This window comes from Chiloscyllium plagiosum, chromosome 1 (assembly GCF_004010195.1).
Source record: "Chiloscyllium plagiosum isolate BGI_BamShark_2017 chromosome 1, ASM401019v2, whole genome shotgun sequence".
In the NCBI taxonomy this organism is placed as follows: Eukaryota; Metazoa; Chordata; class Chondrichthyes; order Orectolobiformes; family Hemiscylliidae; genus Chiloscyllium; species Chiloscyllium plagiosum.
The window spans coordinates 26,415,102-26,438,372 of record NC_057710.1 but is presented as its reverse complement, the minus strand read 5'-3'; the positions used below and the strand labels follow the sequence as shown (position 1 = coordinate 26,438,372).

General features: G+C 40.0%; 1 protein-coding gene across 4 annotated transcripts in view; it reads left to right on the top strand.

Moving 5' to 3' along the window:
- The window catches only part of uvssa (UV-stimulated scaffold protein A), a 109,435-nt gene that overhangs the window by 39,576 nt on the left and 46,588 nt on the right, over window positions 1–23,271 (top strand). For all 4 annotated transcript variants that reach the window (XM_043708333.1, XM_043708245.1, XM_043708421.1 and 1 more), the window contains exons 8-9: window positions 6,548–6,656; window positions 14,473–14,629. In XM_043708333.1, coding sequence (XP_043564268.1) covers window positions 6,548–6,656; window positions 14,473–14,629 — 266 coding nt within the window. The remainder of the gene's footprint in view (window positions 1–6,547; window positions 6,657–14,472; window positions 14,630–23,271) is intronic.

Sequence of the window (23,271 nt, the reverse complement as noted above, 5' to 3'; positions counted from 1 at the left end):
TGTTCTATGTAAGGACAAACCAGGGAACTATAGACCAGTGAGCTTGACGTCGGCGGTGGGCAAGTTGTTGGAAGGAATCCTGAGGGACAGAATGTACATGTATTTGGAAAGGCAAGGAATGAAATAGGGATAGTCAACATGGCATTGTGCCTCGGAAATCATGTCTCACAAACTTGATTGAGTTTTTTGAAGGAGTAACGGAGAGAATTGATGAGGGCAGAGCGGTGGACGTGATCTATATGGACTTCAGTAAGGCTTTCGACAAGGTTCCCCATGGGAGACTGGTTAGCAAGGTTAGACCTCACAGAATACAGGGAGAAGTAGCCATTCGGATACGGAACTGGCTCAAAGGTAGAAGACAGGTGGTGGTGGACTGTTGTTTTTCAGACTGGAGGCCTGAGACAAGGATTGTTGCTTGATCCTCTACTTTTCGTCATTTATGTAAATGATTTAGATGTGAGCATAAGAGGTACAGTTAGTGAATTTGCAGATGACACCAAAATTGGAGGTGTAGTGGATAGCAAAGAAGGTTACCTCAGATTACAACGGGATCTTGATCAGAAGGGCCAGTGGGCTGAGAAGTGGCAGATGGAGTTTAATTCAGATAAATGTGAAGTGCTGCATTTTGGGAAAGCAAATCTTAGCAGGACTTGTACATTTAATGGTAAGTGTATAATAAGGAAGTGTTGCTGAACAAAGAGTCCTTGGAGTGCATGTTCATGGCTCCCTGAAAGTGGAGTCGCAGGTAGATAGGAAAGTGAAGAAGGCATTTGGTATGCTTTCGTTTACTGGTCAAGAGTGTTGAGTACAGGAGTTGGGAGGTCATGTTGTGGCTGTGCAGGATATTGGTTAGGCCACTGTTGGAATATTGCATGCAATTCTGGTCTCTTTCCTATTGAAAGGATGTTGTGAAACCTGAAAGGGTTCAGAAAAGATTTACAAGGATGTTGCCAGGGTTGGAGGATTTGAGCTATAGGGAGAGGTTGAATAGGCTGGGTCTGTTTTCCCTGGAGCATCGGAGGCTATAAACCTTTTCGAGTTTTATAAAATGATGAGGTGCCTGGCCAGGATAAATAGACAAAGTCTTTTCCCTGGAATGGGGGAGGTTTAGAGGGCGTAGGTTTAGTGTGAGAGGAGAAAGATATAAAAGAGACCAAAGGGGCAACTTTTTCATGCAGCAGGTGGTACGTGTATGGGAGGAAGTAGTGGAGGCTAGTACAATTGCAATATTTAAAAGGCATCTCACAGGTAAATGAATAGGAAGGGTTTGGACGGATATGGGCCAGATGCTGGCAAGTGGGACTAGATTGGGTTGGGATATCTGGTCGGTATGGATGAGTTGGACCGAAGGGTCTGTTTCCGTACTATGCATCTCTATGACTCTGTCTCTCCAGTCCAAGATTCTCAACTTGTAGAAATTGTTTCTCTGAGCTACCCTATCCAATACTTTTAATACCTTGGAAACCGTCACTCAAATCAACACTTATTATTTTAAATTCTCGGGAATACGGCCCTGATTTTGTCATCTCAATTTGCTACTTAACCTTTAGAATCCAAGATTTTTCTGCCCAATTACACTTCGTTCTCTGTGAGGCCAATATATACTGAAAAGGATGGAGTACCCAGAAATGCTGTTGAGGTTTTGTGTTCTTGTAGCAAAATTTTTCTGGTTTTTTTTGCACTTTAGTCCTCTAAATTTAAGGGGGTAACCTTTTTTGTGTTTCTTCCCGTTTGTGACATTTTAATTATCAATATGCCTTCTCCTTTGTGCCCAGTTGGACCTGCACTATTCCTGGCTATTTAGCATTTATTTTGTCATCAAGACATTTAAAGAACTAGCTATCCTTCATTTAAAATATGGAAAATTATTTACCACCAGCAGTGTATTTTGGGTGGCACTGAGAAAATGAACTTTTAACTTGCATAAATTAACATTTTAGATTTCAATTATTATGAAAATTGCTGGTAAAGAGCTAATCTCCTCTGAATAAATTCCAGCTAACTGCTATGACCTTGTTCTATTAAAGCAAGATGTAGTTGTATCATAGAAAAGCATGAGCTCAGAATTGTTGTGTACTTGTTTATTTCAGTTAGGTTCTTAATCTTTCATTGTTTTCCATCAAAACTGCAGTAAAATTAATAAACTAACCTATAAAAACAGGCATAACTGTAGCCCAAAATATTTTCACACATTATGGTATCAATTTAAATATTTTCCAAGAATTCTAATAAGCATTTAGTATCACAGTCTTGCATTTAACTTGACTTTAAACCTGACTATTGCTTAAAAAAAATTCTTGTGAGCTATGATTGTACATACTTTCTCATTTATTATTGACTCATTATTTGTCAGTTAGGTATGTCTCTATAAATGTAAGCTGAAATTGTCAGAGAACAACAATGCAAGTTAGTTGTGATTTTACAAGTCTTTGCCACAAATCTTTTGAATTTTTTTTGTATTGTTAGAGGTTGAGGGTAGTTGCACCTGACTTGAGTGCTATAATTTGCAGGACCTTCTCGAAAGGATATTAGCATATAAATAGCAGATGCAATGACGACTATCACAGCTGAGTACATTTAATTTTTAGTTTATAAGATAGAATGGGTTTTTAAATGCATAGCCATCAAGCCTGCAGAATGACAAATGAAGTTTTAGAGTTCACTTGTCTAAGGATGCCTTATAACATCATTTTTTAGAGTGTAACAGACACTTATTTAAGACAGAGCAAAACTGATTTCCTGGGTGGGAAGTAATTGAGATTGCCTCCCAAATTAATTAGACCATGGAGAATTTATTTTATGATTCTATTAAGATTTTACGCAAAACAAAATGTATAGGGAAGCAAGTTTTTTCAACCATTCAAATATTTAGAATAGCCATTTCCTTTAGCTTAATTTGCTCTGATGATACAGCGATGAGTAATTCATTGGTTTTATTTCAATAAAATTAAGTACAGTAAAACATTTAAATGCATTTTGATGCATTTTAGTGTTTTTGCAGCATTTTAACAAAAAGCTATCCCAAATCAGTCCAGCAATAAAGATCAAAAGAAGTTTAACAAAATGATATCATTCTGATAATCTGCCTTTAAATAGAGAGAGAATATATTTCACTTCATTCTGTCCTAATGTGCTCTAATGATTGTGCAAAGTTTTCAGCACTTTTTTGCTTTCTTTTTGTATTGGGCAATTTTATTGCACTGCTCATCAGCATCATTTAGTTGTAGTTTCCCTGATGTACAATAATCATAGAATTGCTCCATCACAGAAAGCAGTCATTTGGCTCTCTGTGAGAAGGACTCACCTAATCTGCTCTCTGCCTATATGCTGTTGCACTGCAAGTTTTTCCCTTTCAGATCGCATGTTATGATGAGGACATGAGGAATTTGCAAAGGAATATAGATTGTTTGAGTGAGTGGGCATAAACTTGGCAGATGGAGTTTAATGTCACAATGTATTTGGTAAAAGGCAGTGTATTATTTGAATGGAGAGAGACCAAACAAGTGCAGTACAGAGGGATGTGGGTGTTTTTATCCATGAAACACCCATGAAAGCTGCAGGGTGTAATTAAGAAGGGAAATGGAATTTTGATCTTTATTGCTGGACTGATTCAGGATAGTCAACAAGGCTTTGTGCATGGGAAATCATGTCTCACAAACTTGATTGAGTTTTTTGAAGAAGTAACAAAGAAGATTGATGAGGGCAGAGCAGTAGATGAGATCTATATGGACTTTAGTAAGGCGTTTGACAAGGTTCCCCATGGGAGACTGATTAGCAAGGTTAGATATCATGGAATACAGGGAGAACTAGCCATTTGGATACAGAACTGGCTCAAAGGTAGAAGACAGAGGGTGGTGGTGGAGGGTTGTTTTTCAGACTGGAGGCCTGTGACTAGTGGAGTGCCACAAGGATCGGTGCTGGATCCTCTACTTTTTGTCATTTACATAAATGATTTGAAGTTCAAAAATGTGGTGCTGGAAAAACACAGCAAGCCGGGCAGCATCCGAGGAGCAGGAGAATCGACATTTCGGGCAGAAGCCCTTCTTCAGGAATCAGGCTTATGCCCGAAATGTCGATTCTCTTGCTCCTCGGATGCTGCCTGGCTTGTTGTGTTTTTCCAGCACCACATTTTTTAACTCTGGTACTCCAGCATCTGCAGTCCTCACTTTCTCCTCATAAATGATTTGGATGCGAGCATAAGAGATACAATTAGTAAGTTTGCAGATGACACCAAAATTGGAGGTGTAGTGGACAGGAGTATTGAATATAGGAGTTGGGAGGTCATGTTGCGGCTGTACAGGACATTGGTTAGGCCACTGTTGGAATATTGTGTGCAATTCTGGTCTCCTTCCTATTGGAAAGATGTTGTGAAACTTGAAAGGGTTCAGAAAAGATTTACAAGGATGTTGCCAGGGTTAGAGGATCTGAGCTACAGGGAGAGGCTGAACAGGCTGGGGCTGTTTTCCCTGGAGCGTCGGAGGCTGAGGGGAGACGTTATAGAGGTTTACAAAATTGAGGGGCATGGATAGGGTAAATACGCAAAGGCTTTTCCCTGAGGTCAGGGAGTCCAGAACTAGAGGGCATAGGTTTAGGGTGAGAGGGGAAAGATATAAAAGAGACCTCAGGGGCAACTTTTTCACGCAGAGGGTGGTACATGTATGGAATGAGCTGCAATAGGATGTGGTGGAGGTTGGTACAATTGCAACATTTAAGAGGCATTTGGATGGATATATGAATAGTAAGGGTTTGGAGGGATATGGGCCAGATGCTGGCAGGTGGAACTAGATTGGGTTGGGATATCTGGTCGGCATGGACGGGTTGGACCGAAGGGTCTGTTTCCATGCTGTACATCTCTATGACTCTGTGACTCTATGCTAGGGGATTGGCATTTAAAAATAAAGTCGTCTTACAACTGGACATTGTTGTTCAGAGTTCTGCTGGAGTACTGCAGGCAATGAGGAGTGATCTTATTTCATCATCCAACATTCTGCTGGGGCTTAACAATGTGGATGTTGAGAAGATGTTTCCACTCATAGGGAAAACTTGAACAATCTTTTTCATAGTTACCAACTAAGGAATCACTCATTTAAAATTGAGATGCAAATGATTTGTTCTCCGAGAGGGTAGTGAATGTCTGAAATCATGTACCCTAAATGGTTATGGAAGGGAGATGACAAAGTATTTAAAGAGCAGGTGGATATGTATTTGAAATACCATGGAGTTGAAGATTATGCTGAACTGACACAGAAGGAGGCTACAGACTTGAAGAATGGCAGGACAGACATGAGAGGCTAAATGGCCTATTCATGCTATTTCTTATGTTCTTAGTTACAATTGAATCTGTCCCCTTCACTCTAATTAATATAAAATACTAGTTTCAATAACTTTTCATCAGTTCCCCATTGTTTCTTTGCCTCTTGTCTTTAAATTACAGTCCTTCTTCCACTAACATTCCCCATCAAATATTACTATTAAATTTTCTCTCATCCTTCTCTCCAAGGAAAGCAGCCCCATCATCTGCAGTCTATCCACGTAGCCAAAGTCCCTCACCCTAAAACAAACCTAACAAATCTTTTCTGAGCCCTCTCTTATATGGCATAGGTATTGTTATTTTACATAATTATTTTGGCTATATAAGAACAGGGCATTTTCCAAAATAAATGAATTTTGCAAAGAATTTTGAGGTGACTGGAAGGTGACCAAATCGTGGAAGATTTTGATTTGCCCTGGGCATAAACTGTGGCAAATTTGCACCTCTGTTTTGATTGAAACAAAATTTGAATGAACTACAGTCCTGATTACATATTCACAGTTGCCGATTTGTTTTACTGGTGGCCAATTTCACCTCCACACAACATCTAACTCTAAATACCCTTATTTTCGTATAATGTATATGGGTAAACTGGGCCTTCTTGGCCAAGGTGTTTCCTTTACTGGGGATATATTGATGGTCAATTGTTACCTGCATGCAGCAGTTTTGAAATCCACACAGTAAATATATATAAAACAAAAAAAAAGGAAGGCCTATTCTTTTATTTCTATTCTAGGAGATATGCTTTTCAGGATAAATCAGCCTTTTTTTGAGCTTTATCCTCTCTAGTGAGAAGTGCACGATTAGTTTCTTTATGACTAAATATCCTAATTTTACTTCATATTTTGAAAAATGGTAAACAGTGAAAATGGTGGAATTTCTTGCATTTATTAAAAAGGACATTATATGTTATGCATTGTAGCACTACATCGCCTCCGACTGCACCTTTTAGAAAATTAAAACGCATAAATTCTGTTTAGTGTTTGATGTGCAGTGTGCAAGCTGAAAGCCATAACACCCTAAACCTTGGGTTGTGTTTCACCTTTCATAAATTCCTGGGTAGATTCTATACAAAAATAATTTTCAGGTCCGCAGCTCATTGTTATTCAGACTTGATTGATTGCTGTCATTTACTCACTGAGAAAGTTAAGTGCTCCTGTCATTTCCGAAGAGTATAATTAGGATGTTTCACAGGTCAGCGATAGTGACAGGTTTTCTTTTGATTTGCTTCGACAGATGAAAGGGACCGATGAGGAAGATGATGACGATGACGATGATTTTGTTGAAGTTCCAGAGAAGGAAGGTTATGAGCCGCACATTCTGGAGCACCTTCGGGAGGAGTATGGTGAGTTTATGCAGCTGCTGGCTACCACTTTTAAGCATACTCTCCCACAGCTAAGTAAATAAAGCCCCATTATTAAGCAATAAGGTGATCAGCTGTGTACTTAATCTGCCAGTGATGACTGAGGAAGTGATTACCAAGTTATTTGAAAACCCATTCATTATAACAAATAAACATCTTGTGATACTCCCTGACAAACATCCAATAACTTTGTCTTTTGAATGTGTTTCTCCCTGCCCCAGCTACCTCTGCAAACCCAAACGTAACATCCTAACTCCAGTACCAACTCAACTGTTCAGCTCTCCTTCCAGTGATAAACTTTCTTTGCAGCATGTAGGTGCTTATTTTAATGGAAATATAAAAGTCTGTGACATCACATATATATCAGTGATGTGGCCTTTGCTAAAAGGAAAAGACTGCAGCAGTTGATGGACTTATGCAATGCTTTTCCAAATTCATTGATATGAATTCAACCAGGTAGGAGTGTAGGAACATAGAAGCAGTAGACCATTCAGCCATTCTGGCCTGCTTCATCATTCAAAACCATGACTGATCATCCAACTTAATTCTCTCACCATTCCCATCTACTTTGATGTTATTTGTAATTAACAACTTACCAATTTCTGTCTTGAATTTATTTAATGACTAAGCTTCTACAGCCCTCTGGGGTAGAGAATTCCAAAGATTCACAACCCTATGTATGAAGACATTGCTGCACATGCCACTCCTAAATGGAGTTCATTTTTATTTAGACTTGATTAATTGCTGTCATTTACTTACTGGGTATTTTTCTGGGACTGTATCTTCTGGGCTAGACCACACAGCTAGGGGAACTTCCTTTCTGCATCTATTCTGTCTAGTCCTTTAATAAATTTTTGAGATTCATTCTCATCATCTTAAATGCAAGGGAATACAGGCCCAGTCTCCTAAATCTCTCCTCATAGAGCAGTTCTACCGTCTCAGGAATCGGTCTGTTGAATTTCCACTACACTCTCTTGCAAACAAGCGTATTCTCCCTTCGACAAGGGGACATGAATTGCGTACAGTACTCAAGCAGCAGTCTCACTGGTGTTCTGTACAAATTGAAGCAAAGCTTCCTTGCTTCTGTGCTCAAATCCTATTGCAGTAAAGGCTAACATACCATCTATTTTCCAAATTGATTTTTATTTATTCATGGGATCTTGCTGGCTGTGAAAGTATTGATTGTCCATTCCTAATTGACCTTGAAAAGATGGTGGTAAGCTGCAGTCCAGTTTGTGTAGATACATCTGAATGCTGTTAGGCAGAGAGTTTCAGGAGTTTGACCTAGTGACATTGAACAGCGATATATTTCGAAATCTGGCTGGTGAGTGGGTTGGAGGGGAATTTGCAGGTGTTGATGGTGTTGTTCTTCTGTATCTGCTGCCCTTTTCCTTCTAGATGGTAGTCGTCACAGGTTTGGAATATGCTGAGTAAGGACTTGGTGGAGTTCTGCAATGCATCATATCGATGGTACATCATACTGCAATTGAGCATCAGTTGGAGGGAATGAATATTTGTGGATGTGTTGCCAGTCAGAAGCTAGTCCAGTTGAGTTTCTGGTCAATGGTAACCCCAAGAATGGGGATAGCGGTATATTCAATGATGGCAATGCTATTAAATATGCAGCACAGAACAGTACAGCACAATACAGGCCATTCGGTCTTCAATATTGTGCCAGCCTTTTATCCTGCTCTAAGATCCTACGCTATGAAAGCAGTTACATTGTCTCTTAATGGAGATGGTAATTGCCTGACACTTGTGTGGCACAAATTTCCACTTGTCGGTCAAAACCTGAATATTTGATCCAGATCTTGTTGCATTTGGCCAGGAACCGTTTCAATATTTGAAGAACCACACCTATGAAGAACATTGTGCAATTATCAGGGAATATCACACTCCTGACTTGTCCTGGAGCTGAGATGACTGATCTCTAACAACCACAGCCATCTTCCTTTTGTGGTAGGTGTGGCTTCACCAGAGGAGAATTTTCCCCTTGACTTTCATTTTGCTCGGGCTCCTTGATGCCATATTCTTTAATCTCGAGGGCAGTCACTCTCTCCTCACTCTTTTTTTGTTCTTGAATGAAGTGTGTAATGAGGTCAACAGCTGAGTGGGCCCTGACAGAACCTGGACTGAGCATCACCACGCAGGTTATTGCAAAGCATGTGATGCTTGATTGCACTGTTGATGACCCCTTTCAATACTTTACTGATAATCAGGTGCAGAGTGATGGAGCAGTAATTGGCCAAGGTCTTTATGTTTAGACGAGATGGCGGAAGAGTAAGATGCTTCAGTTGGAGCTTCTCTGCTTGCCTTTTTCCATTTTTCCCCTCTTTGAGAGGACAAACAGGGTCACAATCTAATGGCTTATCTGCAAGATCGCACCTCAGGTGTAATCACTCCCATAGTACTGTACTTCAGTGTCAACTGAGATTTTATGCTTACATGTGTGGAGTGCAATTTAAACTTCCAATCATTTGATTCAGATGAAATGTTTTGTTTATTGACAGGGTAACAATGAATCACACTGCACTGTACATCATTATAACTTTATTGGGGATAGAAAAATCCAGCAGGTTTCTCTCTTCTAATTGATATGCACTGGTTTGTAATGTTGGACTTAAGTTTTACTCTGCTTCCCATATTTCAGTAGCTCATTAACCTGGGTACACATGATGAATCATCACTTTTCTCGAGTATTAGATGAATGCAGTGGAGCTAAATAATTTGAACTAGTTCACCATTTGATTTTTTTTGTCTAGTTTTGCAAGTAAGTTGATTATTGTATACAATGATATGGAATAGTACAATATTGGATTTCGTTGTGACTCTCCACATGCTGAGTTTTTAGTCAGCATTAAGTTGTAAAGCCAGAATACTGAATGCAGCCAAAGAAAAACCAACTGGGATGACTTGCTTTGTGATTTTTCTCTGTTGACCAACGTTCAGAACCCTGAACAAGAGCCAGAGTTTAAATATTCAAATTGCTGATAATTTCACATTTGCTTTTTGTATTAAAATAAATCTAAATTGTACAATAAATGAAATTTAGATTTTTAAATAGATTAAAACTAGATCACAATTTCAACTAGTTCAGTGATAGAGTATCAGCAATTTAAGGAAAAATATTAAAATAATTTTAAGGTTTACTTCGGAAAATGTTTTGAAAGGCATTAGGAGCTTTCTCAGGTGCAAAACAAATATAACCTCGGAATATACTACTGTCTCTGTTCCTGACAACTCTGATTATAAAGTAGTGATACATTAAAAGTCTTTTGTCTGTCTTCACACTTCTCTTTATCCATTATAAATTTCTATGTTTATATTTGTAATGGGAGTTGTCCAGGTAAACTTTTAAGTATATCCTCTCCTATTAGAAGTACTGCAGCAAATTCATGTATACATTTTGCATTTCAAATGAGGTCACAGGAATTTGTCCAATCTACACAATTTTCCCTTCCTTTATCAGGAAAGCTGGGCAAGTTATGTAGTGGATGTCAAATCCAATGCTGCTAATATTTACTCCCCTTATTTAAGTGGAACCATTTATTCCCATGTGTAATTCTACAGATATTCAAATGGACATTTTTTGCCAGTACTAATACTCTGGTGGAACGCAAACAAATAAACATTTTAATATATTCTTAAATCAGGGCACGGTGGCCTTCAAATCTGTATGGTTGCTAAATTTGATGACAAAGAATGTCGAAAAGTTGTGAAGAGGACATGAGGCTACAAATGGGTACAGACAGGTTAGATGAGTGGGCATAGTTTTGGCAAATAGCATATAATATTGGAAAATATGAAATTGTCCATTTGGAAGAATAAAAAAAGTGTTCTAAATAATGAGAGATTGTAGAACTTTGAGATGCAGAAGGATCTGCATTTCCTGGCGCATTAATCATGAAAGGTTAGTTAGTAAAAGCAGGAAGGATGTTCTCAATGATCAGGAAGTTCAGAACCAGAGGTCACAGTTTATGGACAAAGTGTAGGACTTGGATGAGGAGAATTTTCTTCATCCAGAAAGTGGTGAATCTAAGGTCCTCTCTTTCACAGAAAATAGTTGAGCCTAAAACAATGCATGTTTTCAGGAAGGAGTTAAATGCAATTATTGAGGCTAAAGAGATTAAAAGGTATGGGGAGAAGGTAGGAACAGGATACTGAGTTCAATCATCAGCCATGATCAGATTGAAAGGCAGAGCATGCTTGAAGGGCTAGCTATCCTACTCCTTTTACTTTTCTATGTTCTGTGCAGGGTCCACAAGTGATAAGAAAGCTTTTGGAATGTTATAGTTTATTGTAAGGAGAATTGAATCCAAATGTAGGGTGGTTATGCCTCAGTTATACAGGCATTGATGAGCCTGCATCTGGGATACTGTACATTAGTGAATTATTGAATGGCATAAATGCGGCAAAAGCAGTTCAGGGAAAGTTTGAGACGCAAAGCCATCTGCCCATTCCCAGGGTATTAATGATGAAAGTTTGAAAGGGGAGATTTATATCTGCTGGAGTTTAGAAGAGTTCGAGGTGACTTGATTGAAACATACAGGATCCTTACGGCCTCCGACAAGGTGGATGAGAAAAGGATGTTTCCTGTTGTTGGAGAATCTAGAACTTTGGGTCACCATTTAAAATATAGGCTTGTCCACTGAAGACAGATGAGATTTTTTTTGAGGATCGTGATTCTTTGGAACTTGGCTTCCATGACCTTTTAAGGGAGAGAGTCATTGAATATCTTTCAGGCAGAAACAGATTCTTGATAGGCAAGAGAGTCAGAGGTTATTGGAGCCAGGCAGGAATGCAAAATGAATTTTATTGAATGGCAAAGCAAGTTCAAGGGACTGAGTGACGCATTCCTTCTAATTTGTATGGTCATATGTTGTCACATAAAATAAATCTCTAAGGGATTCTTAAGCAGTGTTTATATGTACTGGAGTTTATGTGTACAAATTGTTGAAGGTGGCAGGGCAGGTTCAGAAAATAGCTAAAACAGTTCACAAAATCCTGGGATTTATAAATAGAGATGTTTAAAAATAAAAGTTAAGATGAATCTGTGTAAAAAATACTGATACTGACTCAAGTGGAGAATTTGGCTACATCTTTTTTTAGGTGAGTACCTTGCAAAAGCAACAGAACACTTCAGTAAACAAACGAATCAAAGAACTGTGGATGTTGAATGTTAGAAACATGAACAGAAATTGCTGGGAAACCTCAGCATTCTGGCAGCATCCGTGGAGCGAAAGCAAAGTTAATGTTCAGGTTCATTGACCCTTTTTCAGACTAGATCTGAAGAAGGGTCACTGAACCTGAAACATTAACTCTGCTTCCTCTCCACAACTGCTGGTAGACCTCCTGGAGCCATCTACTCTGACCCTTTGAAGGTAGGGCACTGAAGTGGACACAATCAGGCCTTCATCCCAAATAAGGACCCTAGAATAGAATGTCCTGCTTGCCTCGAGCTGCCAACCAATCAAAGGTGAACAGTTTGAGAACTTGGCAGCACCACAAAAAGGGACTGTGACCGCTGCTGGTAAAGCACTCCTAGGTTGAAACAGTAACTAGGACAAAGGTAAGTAGTATTGGGGGATTCTGTCAGGCTGGGGATTGAAGGCAAGGATTGGGAATGACTTCAGCAGACACCCTAGCACCATGCGTATGCCCTCAATCATGCACAAATTAATGCAGATCAAGAGCCAGTCCAAAACGGACAGACAGCCGTCACAAATTTAGTTGTTGTATGAGTTGCTATAATTTGGCTTGGCTGGAGCTGAGAAATTTACAATACGAAAGTCATCCACAGCCCTTTCACCTAGAACAAACTTGATTAGGACGAAAACATTGGTTATCTGTCCCAATGTGAAATCATCTAATTTTCCTGTCCTTCCAACTCGTTCCTGTCTTCATGTGGACCTGAAATCTTCCATCTGTGGTATCCAGTTAGGGATATTACATTTGATTTGAAGGCTTTAGAGATAAGTTAGAAAAGATTTACTAGATGGCAAAAAGATTTCTGTTGCTTGGGTAGATTAGAAAAACAAAGACTAAGTCTCCTGAATGAAGAAATGGTTGAGAGGAAGTTTGATAGAGTGCTCAAAACAATGAGGTTCTAGATAGAGAGAAATGGTGCTCTTTGCCAGAGAGTTAAGACGCCAATTTTAAGTTGATTGCAATGAGAAACCTCCTTGCATAAAAACATGTTTAAGACCTCAAATGCACTTCTTAGAGAATGATGGAGACAAATTCAAAAATGACTTTCTAAAGAGAGTTTGGATAAGCACCTGAATTGAGAAAATCTGCAGGGGTACTCGGAAAGTTGGGGGAAGTGGGATTACCTAACTTGTGCTTCAAAGAGCTGACATTGACTTGCTGGGCCAAATGTCACCCTGTGCTGCAACCATTTGGTGGTACTCTTGATTTCAGTTAAAGCATCAGTTTTTAAAGTCATTCAATATTTTATTTCATAGATTACCTCCAACACAAGGCTATACATGCTTTCTGCTCAGCAAGTTAAAACAATTTCCAAAAAGCTGACTTGGTAGGGTTAAGCAAAATTCAGAAGGTCAAGAGTTAAAAAGTTTACAAGCATTAGTGTCCGTAAGAGCTTTCCATGGTTCAACTTCTATCAGCAGTTTCTATTATCTGTCTGAACAATTTACCAATTAAACTTCAGAGCCGATCTAATGTTGTTAAAGTAAAGGTAAAGCCTCACAGCTGAGGAAACCTTCCTTCTCTCTCTTTCTCTCTCTGCACCGCTGAGGCCCTTTATCTTCTTCTTAATCCCAAGATTTCTGTCAGGACATAATCTCTTTCTCAAATTTACATTTTAATTACAAGTCCTAGTGAACTTGCTAAAATCAATAATGTCAGCATTCAGTGGCCTAGCTTTCAGCCACAGACCCAGCCTTGCCATTTCCTGTTATTGATTCATCTTTTTAGCTCTATCTTTGTTATTCCTTCAGGCAAATAGGTGACACTGAACAACTTCAAAAAGGTTTTGGTTTGTTATAGTTCTTTACAGAGGTCATAGTTTACAACAAAATGGAGCTGTATATGGAAATAAAGGAGAAAAATAATTTTTGCAAGAAACAACTTTTGGGTACTTCGTTCCACGAGATTTCACTGTCTCAGAAATGCTTGTAGCAACTTCTTTTTGATATAACCCAGCACGAAGCTAACTAATTGTACCCCTTCAATTTTCCCCTTATCAAACTATTAAGATGCAGTTCCACAGAGGACTAGAATTTTCTGATATCTTTCTAAATTGCAGTTCATGTTTTAGCTTGGTCAGAAAATGTCTTGAGATTTAATTGTTTACATGACCTTGAAGCTTATGCAATTGAGTCTGGTTCTTCTCTCCTAACATATGTTCACTTTTCATTTCTAATAAGATCACCTGATAGTGATCGATTTCAAAACCTGCCTTTCCTTGGATCTCTCTCTAATTTCTGCAAATTACTAAATGTAGCACCCTACTACTACTGATTAGCTGTGGATGTGGAATTCAAAAACTATATTTCATCTTTGAGGCTTACTGCCAAAAAATGCAGTCTTTTAACTATGAGGTGGGAGAGCTATATGTTCCCCTAACTCGTTTAGATAACCTACTTAAACATGTGCTTAAACCTTTTTTTAAACAAACGTGTAGTACTTTACTGTTTCATACACCTTGATAACTATTTGAAGAAATTAATAATTATAATACACTCTGTCACTATGAATATTAGTTATTTGTGCATATTCAAATCTTTATTCCTGTTACAAGCAGAAGTGCTATTCTATATGTTGTATGTAACCGCAGGACTGGAGCCACTGACAAACACTAAGGAAACGGTGAAGAGAGTAATGCCATTGTCTGGCCCCACATGCCCACGGAGGAATGATGAGGAATCTGATCCAACAAGTGCCGCAGCAACGCTGAAGATCTTGAAGACAAAGCTGGCCTCGCAGATGCATAGGTAACTGGATTTCATTTTCTCTTTTGTGACCATTAAACATCTGTAGATAAATGCACCACAAGAATAATATGCATTCATGTAGCATCCTTACTTAATATTTAAAAAGCTGTCCTTCAGCATCTCAAACATAATCAGATAAAATACCTCCATCAGATGCTCTTGGTTTCATATTGCCCCAGCAATGAGAAGCAACTTTATATCAGTGTAGTAAAAAAGGAAGCAGCATTTTGAGATGATGGCTATCTGCATTAGTGATGCTCTGTTGGAGCTACAGTGCTCTTATATGAAAACAAGTTTTTATTTTTCACCTGCAATTGACATCAGTGATCTAGGAAGTGACCTTGTATCCTTTACCCTGAAAAATGCACCATTAATCACTTATTAATAATGATTAAGTCTACAGAAGATGCAGAGTTTCTCATGTCACGCTGTTTGCTTCCATATTTCCAGATTCGCAGATGTGTAGTTTTATATTATGTTGATCTATGAATTCACCTTCATGACATAGAATCAAAACTATTATGTAGATTAACAGAGAAGTGTGGTAATGTTTTTAACAAGAGCAACTGAACGTTACAAAGACTTGTATATGTAGTATAATGTGTCAAAACACTTCTAATCTTTCAAAGCACTTCATATTGAAGGCGTTACTATGAAATGCAATTTCTATTGTTTTTTTTTAGATTAGATTACTTACAGTGTGGACACAGGCCCTTCGGCCCAACAAGTCCACACCGCTCCGCCGAAGCGCAACCCACCCATACCCCTACATTTACCCCTTACCTAACACTACGGGCAATTTAGCATGGCCAATTCACCAGACCTGCACATCTTTGGACTGTGGGAGGAAACCGGAGCACCCGGAGGAAACCCACGCAGACACGGGGAGAACGTGCAAACTCCACACAGTCAGTCGCCTGAGTCGGGAATTGAACCCCGGTCTCTGGCGCTGAGGCAGCAGTGCTAACCACTGTGCCACCGTGCCGTGTTCTGTAGCTGAACTTAAAATCTACTTTGTTTTTCACTGAATGCCTATACACTGAGATGTAAGCGTCTCAGGCTAAGGTCAGCATTTCTTCGTTATTCCTATTTGCCTCTGACAAGATAGTGGCGAGTCACCTTCTTAACTGCTCCATTCTATGTAATTTAGGTACACCCACAATGCTATTAGGCAGAGAATTTCAGAATTTTAACCCAGTGACTGATTGAATAGCAGTATAGTCAGGATGATGTGAGCCTTGGAAGGGAGCTTAAGTGGTATCCCCAGCTGTCTGCTACCCATGTCCTTCCAGTTGGAGAGCCTTTGTGTCATTGGCAAACTTAGACATATTGCTCTCATCTTTATATGAATGTAATCTTAACTGACAGGTGGTTCTGTGGACTCTCGACTGATATGCTGCCTCATTTTTGCCAGGGTCAGAGATGTCTCAGAGCAGCTGCAAGGTGCTCAGAAGGTGGGGGGTGGGGGGGTTGGTTGGAGTGATCAGCTGGCAGTCATTGTGTGTGTTAGTGCTGACATCCTGGGTAAAAACAGAAATGCGATCCTGCAACAAGAAGTTTAGAGAGTTGGGTAGTAGAATAAAGAGGAAGACCTCTAAAGTTGTAATCTCCAGATAACTTCCACTGCTATGCCATGCTGACTAGTGGGGAAAAAAAGATAGGTCAGATGAGCACATGGCTAAAGGAATAGTATAGGAAGGCTTTAGATTTTTGGATCATTAAAACATAGAGCATTACAATGCAATACAAGCCCTTACGCCAATCTGAAGCCCATCTAACCTACACTGTTCCATTTTCATCCATATGTCTAACCAATGACCATTTAAATGCCCTTAAAGTTAGCGAGTCTACTACTGTTGCAAGCAGGTCGTTCAATGTCTCCACTACTCTGAGTAAAGAAACTCCTCTGACATCTGTCCTATATCCATCACCCCTTAATTTAAAACTATGTCCCCTCGTGCTAGCCATCGCCATCCGAGAAAAAAGGCTCTCACTGTCCAACCTAGCTAACCCTCTGATTATCTTTTATATCTCAATTAAGTCACCTCTCAATCTTATTTTCTTCTCTAACGAAAGCAATCTCAAGTCTCTCAGCCTTCCCTCATAAGACCTTCTCTCCATACCAAACAATATCCTAGTAAATCTCCTTTGAACCCTTTCCAAAGTTTCCATATCCTCCATATCCTTCCGATAAAATGGTGACCAGAACTGTGCGCAATACTCCAAGTGCGGCCACACCAGAGTTTTGTGCAGCTACAATATAACTTCAAGTCGCCAAAACTCAATCCCTGTACCAATAAAAGCTAACACACCGTATGCTTTCTCAACAATCCTATCAACCTGGGTGGTAACTTTCAAAGATCATTGACATCAAGATCTCTCTGTTCATCTACACTACCAAGAATCTTACCTTTAGCCCAGTACTTTGTATTCCTGTTGCTTCATCCAAAGTCAATCACCTCACACTTTTCTGCATTAAACTCCATTTGCCACCTCGCAGCCCAGCTCTGTAGCTTATCTATGCCCTTCTGCAACCTACAACATCCTTCACCATCCACAGCTCTACTGACTTTAGTGTCATCTGCAAATTTACTAACCCATCCTTCTATGCCCTCATCCAGGTCATTTATAACTTCCACCCTGCCTGACAGGTACATACTTATCAAGGACACACAGTAGCTGATCCTTGAATCAGCTCCTCATTTCAATTGTGCCCATCCCCTGCAGTTTCTATCCCTCAGCTAAAACTCTTGCCCTATGGTATATACCTATCCCTTTCCATAGCTAAAGTAAACATAATTTGAATTGTGGTCACTATCACCAAAGTGCTCCCCAGCTGCAAATCTAACAGTGGGCTGTGTTCATTACCCGGTACCAAACCCAATGTGGCCTCTTGAGGAAACCCTATCGCACACATTCAACAAAAACTGACCCATCTAAAGTACTCGAACTATAGTACTCCCAGTCAATATTTGGAAAGTTAAAGTCCCCCACAACATCAACCCTGTCATCCTTGCTCCTATCGAGAATCATCTTTGCTATCCTTTCCTCTACATCTCAGGACTGATTCGGAGGCCTATAGAAAACTCCCAACGGGGTGACCTCTCCTTTCCCGTTTCTAACCTCAACCCATTCAAACTCAGTAGCCGAATCCTCAAAGTGCCCTTTCTGCCACCGTAGTACTGTCCTTGATTAACAATGTCACACCTCCACCTCTTTTACCATCTTCTCTGTTCTTACTATAACATCTAAATCCTGCAACAACTATTCCTGTTCCTGCTCTATCCATGTCTCTGAAATGGCCACAACATCAAAATCCCAGGTACCAACCCATGCTGCAAGTTCAACCACCTTTTTCCGAATGCTCCTTGTGTTGAAGTAGACACACTTCAAACCACCTTCTTACTTGCTGGTGAACTCTTGCGACCTTGAAACCTTATTTCTGACCTCACTACTCTCAACCTCCTGTATACTGGAGCTACAATTTAGGTTCCCATTCCCCCCGCTGAATTAGTTTAAACCATCTCGAAGAGCATTAGCAAATGTCCCTCCCGGGATATTGCTACCCCTCTGGTTCAGGTGAAGTCATCCTGTTTGTAGAGGTCCCATCTACCCCAGAAAGAGCCCCAATTATCCAGGAATCTAAAACCCTTCCTCCTGCACCAACCCTGTAGCCACGTGTTCAACTCCTCTCTCTCCCTATTCCTCGCCTCGCTAGCACGTGGCACAGGCAACAAACCAGCGATGAAAACTGTTTCTTCTAGCTCTAAGCTTCCACCCTAACTCCCTAAATTTCTGCCTTAAATCCCCATCTCTCTTCCTACCTATGTCATTCGTGCTTTTGTGGACCCTGACTTGGGGCTGCTCCCCCTCTCCCTCAAGGATCCATAAAACGCAACCAGAGACATCATGGACCCTGGCACCTGGGAGGCAACACACTGACCGTAAATCCCTCTCGTTCCCACAGAATCTCCTATCTGTCCCCCTAAGTATGGAGTCCCCAAGACTGATGCTCTGCTCCTCTTCCCCTTCCCTTCTGAGCAAGAGGGACAGACTCAGTGCCGGAGACCTGTGCCCCATTGCTTACCCTTGGTAAGTCGTCTTGCCCCAACAGTATCCAAAACAGTATACTTGGTTGAGGCTAACTGCCACAGGAGACGCTTGTACTGCCTGCAGGTTCCCTTTCTGTCACCTGACAGTAACCTATCTACCTTCTTCTTGTACCATTGGGACAAACTTTGGAGTAGGTGGGACCTGTACAAACCTTTTTAAAATTCATTCATGGGATGAGGATGTCGCTGACTAGGCCAGCATTTATTGCCCATTCCTGATTGCTAAACTGCCAGTGACCATTTTAAGAGTCAACCATATTGGCTGTGGGACTGGACTCACATGTAGGCCAGACCAGGTAAGGATGACAGTTTCCTTCCCTAAAGAACATTATTGAATTAGATGGATTTTTCCAACCATTGACAATTAATTCATGGTCATCGTCAGACTCTTAATTCCTGAATTGTATTGAATTCAAATTCCACCATTTGCTGTGACGGGATTTGAAACCGGATCCATAGGACATTACCTGAGTCTAGGGATTAATAGTCGAGCAATAATATAGGTAGGCCATCTGCCTTCCTAGACAAGTTGCCCCTAAACTGGAGTGAGTCTGATATCCTTGCTGTGAGGTTTTAAACTAATTTTGGAAGGGAATGGGGAGCAGAGTAGGTGTAAAGTCTGAAGCAGGGTCCGATCAGATATAGAAGGAATGCTAGGACAATCCAGTCAGCAGAGAAGAGTTAGGTAGGATAAGGCACATAGGAGGTCCAATTGAAAACTCAATTGTATCTGCTTTAATGGAAGGAGTTTGATTGATAAGACAGATGAACTTAGAGTATAGATCAACATGTGGGAATATGTTATTTTTGCAATCACTAACACAAAGTTGAAGGAAGGATAGAAGTAGCAGCTCAACATTCACAGGTATAGAACTTACAGGCATGATGGAGAGTTGTAAGAGAAGTGGAGGCACTGCATTATTGAGAAAAGGAAACTATCACTGCAGTAAGGAGAGAGGATGTTCTACAAGGGTCTTCAAATTAGGCCATCTGGGTAGAACTGAGAGATGAAAAGGGGTGATTATTTTGTTGGTATTATACTACAAGCTTCACAACATTCAGAGGAGATAGAGTTACAAAAACATAGACAGACCTCTGAAAGTTGAGAGAAACAGAGTTATAGTTGTAACAGAGTTGTAAATGTGCTGACATTAACTGGGGGAATCGCCTCAGTATGAAAGGATTAGACAGGGTTGAATTTTTAAAGTGCATCCAGGAGTGCTTTTTGTGCCAATACTTAAATGTTCCTCCTCGAGATGGGGCAATGCATGTCCTTATCTGGAATGCAGCCCCATCACATGGTTAAAGTTTCAGTCAGCATTTTGGGATAGTGACCATAACTTTGTAAGTTTCAAAATCATTTTAGGAAGGGATAAAGGGATAATGATAGTACAAAAGTTCAGTATCTAAATTAGGGAAAGGCCAGTTTCAATATCATTAGACAGGAACTGGCAAACATAGCCTGGGGCCAGCTATTTGCAGATTAGTCTTCATTGGGAAGTGGGATTCTTTGGGAAAAAAAGTAGAGTGAAAATTCATGACCAAGATTGAACAGCAAGGGGAGCAAGTCCAGGGAACCCGGATGTTGTGAGTTGATAAAGAAAAAGAAGGAAATGATGTACAATGCAGTAAGAACATGGAAGGAGCTTCAAAACTATCGACAGTGAAGAGGTTGCTCAAGAAGGAAATTAGGAGGGCAAAGAGAAACCATGAAATATCTTTGAAAGATGGGACTAAGGAAAATCCCAAAGCTTTTATAAGTATATTAAGAGTAAGAGGATTACCGGAGAAAATGTGTGGACTTGTTAGAGGCCAAAGAGGCACCCTGTGTATGGAATCTGAGGATGTGGGTGAGGTCTTAAATGAATACTACTTAGTTGCAATTACAGAGGAAAAAGACACTGTAACCAGGGACTTCAGTTAAGCTTAATAAGGAGGCGACATTCGACATTTTGACAGGACTACAGGTGCATAAATTCCCAGGGCCTGATGAGATGTAACCCAGAGAGTGGTACAAGAATGGACCATGATGTCTGAGAGGGTAGTGGAGGCAAGTCCTGTTTGCAACATTTAAGAAGCATCTGGATGAGCACTTAAAGTGCCCGGGCATAATAGGCTATTACCAAGAGCAGGCAAATGGGAATAATGTAGTTTGGGGTTTGTTGGTTGGCATAGAATGGTCAAAGGGTCTGTTTGTGTGCTGTGTGAGTTTTTGACTGTATGATGCCCTTTTGTTGATCCTTGTGACAATTTCCTAGTCATAGCCTGCATGCTTAATATCTATAACCAATGCTGTAATATATTACCTCCAACTTAATGATTCTTGTGTGACATCTTATCAGATGTCTTTTAGAAATTTAAGTATATTAGATTTGATTCCTTGCTTGTATCTATGAATGTGAAAAAATAATAGCTTAAGTTTCCTTGATCAATATTAAACAGTCCAGCTCATTGTGCATATTTGTGGATTGAGGGTATCTGTAAGATCAGAATTTGAACTGATAACTCCATGGGGAATTACTTAGTACCATCTGTTGTACAGGTTGATGGAAATAGATCCTTCATTTGAACTCGTCCATGCAAACCAGATATCTAAAACCAATCTAGTCTCACTTGCCAGCATTTGGCCCATAGCCGTGCAAACCCACCTATTCATATACCCATCCAGTGCCTTTTATAATGTTGTATGTAATTGTACCAGCCTTCTCCACTTCCTCTGGCAGCTCATTCCATCCACTCATCACCCTCTGTGTGAAAAAGTTGCCCTTAGGTCTTTTAAAATCTTGCTGCTCTCACTATTCTAATTAAATCCCAATGAAATTATTCTTCTAATGACTGTTTTTGATCTTGTTTGTATCATATGGTCTATGTTTAAATGTATTCCTAGCAAGTGCAGCTCTCATTGTTTTTGTAGAGATTGTGCTTTTGTTTCCAGCACAATTCATTTGAACTCAACGAAGCCATCTCAAAAAATCACAAAATAATTTGTAAACTCCATTTAGCAGAAATCAGAGGTTTCTGTGGTCTTTTGCACTACTTCTTAAAACATTTGAGCTAGGTCCACAAAAGCAACCATGTCTCCAAGATGGTACAAGCATCATTAGGACTTTGCACTATTTACATGTGCTTGCATGCTTTGGAGAATGCTCGAGAAATTATTCTGGTGCTTTTGGGCAGAAGCACACTTGCAGACATGCTTTAAAAACCTTTGGATATAATTTATTTTTCATTTAGTATCAAGTTAAAGCCAGCGACTCAGGTTCAATTCCAGCCTTGGGTGACTGTGGAGCTTGCATATTATTCCCCTGTCTGTGTGGATTTCCTCCGGATACTTTTTTTTTCCCACAGTCCAAAAATGTGCTGGTTATGTATTGGCAATGTTAAATTGTCCATAGTGTCCAGGGATTTGTAGGTTAGGTGGAAAAGTGTTTGCTAAATGCAGAATTATGTGGATAGGGTAGGAGTCTGGGTGGGATGCTGTTCAGACTCAATGGGCCAAATGGCCACTTTCTACACTGTAGGGAATCTGTGATTTAAAATATAGTCACTTCCTGTCTATGATCCTATTCTATGATTTAATGCTGACTACCCCCAAAATGTGGAGGTGCTGGTGTTGGACTGGGGTAGACAAAGTTGAAAATCACACGACACTAGGCTATAGTCCAACACGTTTATTTGAAAATAAAAGCTTTCGGAGTGCTGCTCTTTGGTCACGTAGCTAGTGAGGCAGCATACATAGGACACAGAAATTATAAATAGGACGCTAGATACCTGTTGAAGGAGTAGTACTCTGAAAGCTTGTATTTTCAAATAAACCTGTTGGACCAGAACCTGGTGTCATGCGATTTTCAACTTTACACCCATAATAATAGTGGAGTGTTCTACATTAAGAACAAAACAGACTGTGATGAATTTGAATTGAATTTATTGTCATGTGTACCGAGGCACAGTGAAAAGCTTTGTCTTGCAAGCAATACAGGCGGATCATATAGTTAAATAGCATAGATAGTAAATAATAGGTAAACAGTGGCAAAAACCAAAACACAGGTTCAGGCGAATGTTAAGAGTTTGTAAGTCCATTCAGTATTCTAACAACAGTAGGGTAGAAACTGTTTCGAAACTGGCTGGTGCGTGTGTTCGGGCTTCTGTACCTTCTCCCCGATGGTAGAGGTTGTAGAAAATCATTGCCAGGGTGGGATGGATCTTTGAGAATGCTGGCGGCCTTTCCTTAACAGCGGTAGATGGATTCTATAGATGGGAGGTTGGTATTTGTGATTATCCAGGCTGAGTTCACCACTCTCTGTAACTGTCTCCGTTCTTGAATGTAACAGTTGCCATGCCAGGTACTGAGACATCCAGACAGAATACTTTCGACAGTGCACCTATAGAAGTTGGCAAGGGTATTCGCCAAATTTCCTCAGCTGCCTGAGGAAGAAGAGAAGTTGTTGGGCCTTTGTAATCAGTACTTCCACATGAAGAGTCCAAGAAAGCTTGTTATGGATGACCACTCCCAGGAGCTTGACACTTTCT